The sequence below is a fragment of the Belonocnema kinseyi genome, chromosome 2 (assembly GCF_010883055.1).
Source record: "Belonocnema kinseyi isolate 2016_QV_RU_SX_M_011 chromosome 2, B_treatae_v1, whole genome shotgun sequence".
Classification (NCBI taxonomy): Eukaryota; Metazoa; Arthropoda; class Insecta; order Hymenoptera; family Cynipidae; genus Belonocnema; species Belonocnema kinseyi.
Window position 1 is genome coordinate 113672360 of NC_046658.1, and position 6484 is coordinate 113678843.

General features: G+C 28.5%; 1 protein-coding gene across 3 annotated transcripts in view; it reads left to right on the top strand.

Annotated features, from left to right (window-relative positions):
• Nucleotides 1-1373: 1373 nt before the first annotated feature.
• LOC117167350 (phospholipase A2-like) overlaps nucleotides 1374-6484 on the top strand; it is an 8061-nt gene continuing 2950 nt past the window's right edge. Inside the window, exons 1-2 of one of the 3 annotated variants that reach the window (XM_033352218.1) lie at nucleotides 1374-1571; nucleotides 4654-4910. In XM_033352218.1, the coding sequence (XP_033208109.1) occupies nucleotides 4676-4910 (235 nt within the window). In that variant the 5' untranslated portion in view covers nucleotides 1374-1571; nucleotides 4654-4675. Of the gene's footprint in view, nucleotides 1572-4650; nucleotides 4911-6484 lie in introns of all 3 variants that reach the window. The other 2 variants (XM_033352219.1, XM_033352217.1) reach the window with 2 other exon arrangements.

Consider the following 6484-nt stretch of genomic DNA (forward strand, 5'->3'; position numbering starts at 1 on the left):
TTTTTTTGAAAACAGGGAAAAAACTAAGAATTCTTCTTTCTTAATAATAGGATAGAGTGCGAAGACTGCAATTGAACTTTAAAATATTAGATTTTTAACGAATGTCCAATTGTTCAGGCTTGCAATATGAAAAAAGTAAATATTTGAATACGGATTCACGAAATTAGAAATTGTACAATTTCAATTGTGTTCATTAAAAATGTTTTAAGTATAAAGCTTTAATGAAAAATTATTCAAACTTTAAAGTGCCTAATTAAAATGGCACAATTTTTCTGAATTTGAATTGTAATCATAAAAGTTTCATTGTGATTTTTTTCAAAAAGTCGCAGTAAGTCATATTTTTTAATATGAATTTTACATAAAAATTTATTTTTCATATTTTGGGGCATTTTCCGAGCACACTACCAAGGGTTTTGCGGTGGTAAAAAAAAGTAATTGGGGAGAAATTATTAATTTAATATTCTTTAAGAAGAGTCTAAGCTTTAATTTAGAAGAGTTAAAAATAAAATACAGTGAAACTCTTCTATAGCGCCGATTTTGGGGCTGACGGTGACGGGGAACTTACTCATTATATCCCGCTCTCTTTTTGTTTATTCACGCTTGAGTGCTCGCCTGGGTGACAACCTCAGACCCCGCGCACTCCGCGCAGCTCCTCTTACACCAACCTGCGGCGCGGCGTCAATTCTCGTAAGGGCTATAGAAGGGAGGGCTATTGAAGATTTTCACTGTACTTTTTTCCAGTTTTTTTAACAGAGTTTTTCCCGGGTCAATGTGACCGATATAAAGCAAAAATTGAGGTTAAAAAACTTGATTAGAAAAAGTTATTCAGTCCAAATAAAAAAAAAACTTACTCCCTAGATATGAGGAAGTTAAATAAGAATAACAAATGATTGGCACATTTTTTAGTTTAGTAAACGATAACAATTTTCAGAAATATCGATGATTAAACGAAGAAAAAAAGTTATGACTTCGATAAAATATTATGCTAAAAATTAAACTAAAATTTATATTAAAATTTTTGTATTACTATATTGAAAATGATAATTTCAACAAATTTGTTTATCACAACATGTATTTGATGTTTTAAGAAATTTGTATGCCATAAACCCTTTTTTTTAAATGTTGGTTATCTCGAGGGTTATACAGCTCTTTACTGTCACCCTTTAATTGTAATTTTTCAATGATTGTCAACTGTTTTCCATTCTGCAACAATTTGGTCCACTTTTGGATCAAAATTTGAAACCTTGAGATTTCGTGTGAGCTCATGCTGTCACAATCGAGACAGATTATAGAGCAGCCTATACATATATTTGTTTGAAAGTGCGTCATAAAGAACTGACTGTGTCCAACTGTCCACTGCTATATCAGAAATCTTTCTTTAGTGTGCACTTCATTGTTCAGCACAGTAATAAGGAAACAGGTTCAAATGAATTAAGTATAATTTTTCTTAAGGATTTATACTATCACAACAACTGATTTTAAGAAGTAAAAATCATTCTAAATATCATAACGTGTACATTTGTGCCTTCAATCGTTTTTCAAACTATATATTCTGCAGGTGATAACAAAGCGTAAGTAAGGTGTAATATTTCTAAAAATATTTTTAGTCGAAGATAATATTCTGTTAATAGAAACGGCTAGTTTTTTACATTTTCTGTGTTGATTTCTCTCAGGGTGTCTACTAATTATCTCCTAGAAATTTTCCGATTATTTTACGGTTGTAAATGTCAAATCTCCTCTTGCAGGAAGCACGAATGAAATGCATTTTTCACAAGGTTTTCCTATGTGTAATTGTATGTATGTATTCAGCAAAGCAAATATTTGAAATTTATGCCAGGCGGAAAAAGACAGATATACGCAAGTTGTGATTCCTCAATTACCTGCGCAGATTTGGTTAACACGAAAATTGTTTTTTTTTATAGACATATCTTTGTTTAATTATTCTTGCGACTCTAATTATAACATATTTAATGTAAAATTCTCTTAGTATTCTTTGACATTTTAAAACGCTTCAAAATTTTTTTCCAAATATTTAAACACACACATTTTATTTCAATTGTTATCTAATTTTCAAACAAAAATAAACAAATTTTTTAACAAAAGAAACAAATTTTCTACGAAATAGTTTGTTTTAACGCGAAAATATGAATTTACATAGAAAAAGTTCATATTCCATTCCACAGTTGAATTTTTAACCAAATAGGTGATTTTTCTACTAAAACGATGATTTTCTACAAAAAAAAACAAATTGTGAACTAAACTAATGAATCTTCATTTTAAAAAATGAATTTTTAACAAAGGACTTTCAGTTTTAACGAAGTAGTTAAAATTTTCAGCCAGCGAACATGATTTCTCATTCAAAAATGTAACAGTCGACATTTCAACTCAAATTTCTAAAAAAAGAGGAACTTATAACAAAATAGTTGAATGCTTAACCAAATACTTGCATTTTTAATCACATAATATGAATTTTTAAAAACTACAAAAATTAATTTTCAAGCAAATAATTGACTTTTCTGCCAAAAGGATGAATTTTCAACCAAGAAAAGAATAATTTTAAATTAAAATCTTAATTAATAAGAACATTAATAATTAATTAGTTTGCATTTACATTAAAATTATTTTCTACCAATAAAGACAAATTTTTGACAAGGCATGAATTTTCAACTAAAAAAATCCATTTCAAACAAAGAATGGAGTGGTTAAATTTTTATTCGATAATTAGTTTAGTTTATAATAATAAATTTAGTTTTTTTTTTGAAAAAATTTAATCCTGTACAATTAAAAAAATTATCCTAAACTCTTACAGATTTTTTTCTCGACATGTTTTGAAATTTTTAAAGGTAAAATTATCGGAAATTAACTAATTAATTAATTAATCAATATAAATCAATAAATCAATATTATTCAATAAAAAATTAATTAATCAAATTAACCAGTCAGGTTTTCATTCCAATTTATATGTCTTGTTATTACAATAAATAAAAAAATATCGCATCTTCCAAAACTTTGAATGTGATTCCTGGCTCGAATTAGTATTTTCGGTTAATTGCAAATTAACCAATAGAAACCCTGTAACTATTAGGGTGATTCAAACAACGCTTTACGAGCTACAGGCCAAGACCCCCCCCCCCCCTCTAAGTTTCCATTTCTGGAGAAAGAAAATCCATAATTTTTCTTTTTTCGAAATTCGAATATTAACACGTGCCATTGGGCACTTCGAAATCCCATTTAATTAGTATGGGGAAATTTTGAATTTTCAAAAAATTGAACTTGTGCTCCAGGGTGTCTACGAAATAAAACCATACTGATAACTTTTATTTCCAAACCACCCTCCCCAACCCCGCAGCGCCCCAAATATGACGCAAAAATAAAGAAACTACATTTTTACGTATTATTGTAATCATTTAAACAATTATTTAAAGTCAATTTTTCAAATTTCTAAAAAATGAGCCAGAGATATCGACTTTCTTTTCAAAATAGTATGATATTCTACGTTTTATGGAATGATTACATAGTTTTCATATATTTCTTTTAATATTTAATAAATTTATGTTTGTCTAAACAATCTTTATTTGCTCAGACAGTAATTTTTCGATAACTAAAAAAAAAATAGAACATATACAATTATGTTTCTGACTGTATAGTGTATAGAAATGATACGTTAGCCACTCTGGAATTGTTTAAACAAATATAAATAGTTTAAATAATTACGTATCCAACAATATTTTTAAAATCGTAATTATTTGTATGTGTTCTAATTTATCTCATTTTTAGTTATCACAAAATAACTTCATGAGCAAATAAAAATGTGTAAACAAATAGAAATTTGTTAAAACTTAGAAGAAATGAGTAACAAAATTATGTAATTATTGAACAAAAAGTAGCATAGGATACCAATTTGAACAAAAGTAGACATCTCTGGCTCAACTTTTAGAAATTTTGAAAATAAACAATAAATAATTGTTTAAATAATCACATAATGTTTTTAGAGAAATTTAATTTAATAAATCCAAACAATGACATATATTGCATTTCAATAAGAGAATAGGATTATTTTTTACATTTTTTGGGAATGAATAATTGTTTAAATAATTTACCTTTGTTTAAAAAATAGAAAATTGTTTAAAAAGTTATGGTGAATATTCAAATTGTCCATTAGCAATTATTTGTATAAAAAAGACGACAGAAATTGCTAAAAAATAACAATAATACATAAAAACATAGTTTTTTATTTTTCTGTCAAACTTGTGGCGCTGCGGGGAGGGTGAGGGTAGGTACGAAATAAAAGTTATTATTATGGTTTTATTTCGTAGAAACTCCTCTTCAATCCCGAAAAAGTTTAGCACGTTTCGATGAAACCCTGGAATATGAAAAATTAAGAGATTTTCTTTCCCCGGAAATGGAAACTTTTGGGCAGGTGTCATGCCCTCTAGAGTGAAAAAAATATTCAATGCACTTTTGGACCACCCCAGTGACTATATTAAAAAAAAAAAATTATTTTTTCTCTACAAATATAATGTGAATTGATAAAAAAAATTCAACCACTGATAATGCACAACATAAAGAAAATATATCTGTTTAAACAGCAGAATATTAACAATTAATAAAGTTTCTGTGAATGATTACTTATCCACATTGTTTCAACAGCAGAAAAGATCCATTAGTTTCCAAAATGTTGAAATACGTTATGCTCATTGTGATCAACTTATTTTTACTGATCGAGTTGACAATATGCCTGTCTTTTGTTGAACGACCTGGTGATACAACCGGAATACCTTGTAAAATGACAAACGCTGAAACACTATTCAAAACACTTTTTGGTGGTTTCCTTCCTGCTCCACCAAATAACACAGAAATGCAAGCAAGATTCAACAAAGCAAAAGGAGCATTCCGAGCAATCTTTCCAGGTAAGAAAATGTCATTACATATGTTGCAATAAAAATACTTTCATGTATTATCGGAATTAAATTGTTTTTTTAAATATATTAAAATATATTAAATTAGTTCAAAAATTTGATGAGATTTTTTCCAAAATTTACAAACAAAACGCACACTAACTTTAATTGAAATCGATCATTATATAGTTTAAGTTTTTAACCACCCGGTTCGTTTCCGTTGTCATTATTGTGATACCTAAAATAACTAGTTTTAATTTTAAATATTTAAAACGTACATCCACTATTCTGATACTTATGAGTTACTTTTACGTTTAGAATATTTTCTCGAAAAAGTTGTCTGCATTCCCATGACGTCATGCTAAAATCCTGAATTCAAACCAAATAGGATTCTTCGGGCCTCTTTTTTTAATTGGTCTGCCACTGACACGAGCGTGACCGTAAGTCCGTACAGCCTGCTCAGGGACCGTAGTGGGAGGTGAAGTAATTTCGCAAGGGGAAATAAGCGTATAGGGGACGGGGAAATAGTTGATCGGCGCCCAAGCTGGTGTGTGTGGAAAATTTTTTAAAAACCATATTTTCAATTTAAACAAATTTTCTGTAAGAATTGAAAAATATATTTTTTTTAATCGTTAAAATAGCACTGACGTCATCATAACCCTTCATCCCTCTTATACATTTTAAAGAAAGGTCTGTCAATTTCTCCTGTAAATCCATTAATTTTAATTTAATCGCGATTATGAAGAAAGTAGTCAATAAAAATATATTTAATAAATGTATTTGTTGGCGATGTGGCCATAACAAGTAAGGATGTGCATTTTAGAAAATTCGCAATATTAATTCTCTAAAAATTAAAAATACTATATTTTATATATATATTTAACAGAATTGATCATTCAAATTTAAAAAAATGCACTTCCTGGTCTCCACAACATGAAGAACATACTTATTAATTATTTTTGGTGGTTCGTCACATTTGAGACAGTTTTTTTTTTTAAATAAAGAGAAGAGTTATAAATCACCAAACCAGATGGTGCCGAGACTTTTTCACGAAATAAGAAAGTGAAAAAAAGAACTTTTTCGAAAAATTCAAATTTTTTTTCGACTTTCATTTTTGAATGTCAAATATTTATTTTTGTAATTCTTATACTCGATGGAAAGGGCACAAAACCCCTATCGAAACTAACCTGGAAAAAATTGTGTTTATCGCCATTATACGAGTTTCAGATCGCTAAAACAGATGGCACATGTTCTTCAAAACCCCTCACCACATATTTGTATAAATAAACAATAAAGATTTTGCTATTTAATCTCACAGCTATTTGTGGTAAAAACCTAAGCTTTCTTTGAAGCTTTTTTTTTATATATATGCCTTTTTTCAAAAAAGTGAAATTTGTTTTCGAGTTTTATTTTTCAAAGTCAAAGTTTTCTCAAATGCTTATAAGCATCATGAAATATCATAAATGATAAATGGAAAGTGCGTGAAAAATCCTATCGAAACTGCACTCGATGCAAATTTGTTTATGGCTATTAAAACACTCAGTGGAGAGATAAAAATCGACGAAATAGACAATATCCGAAAATCC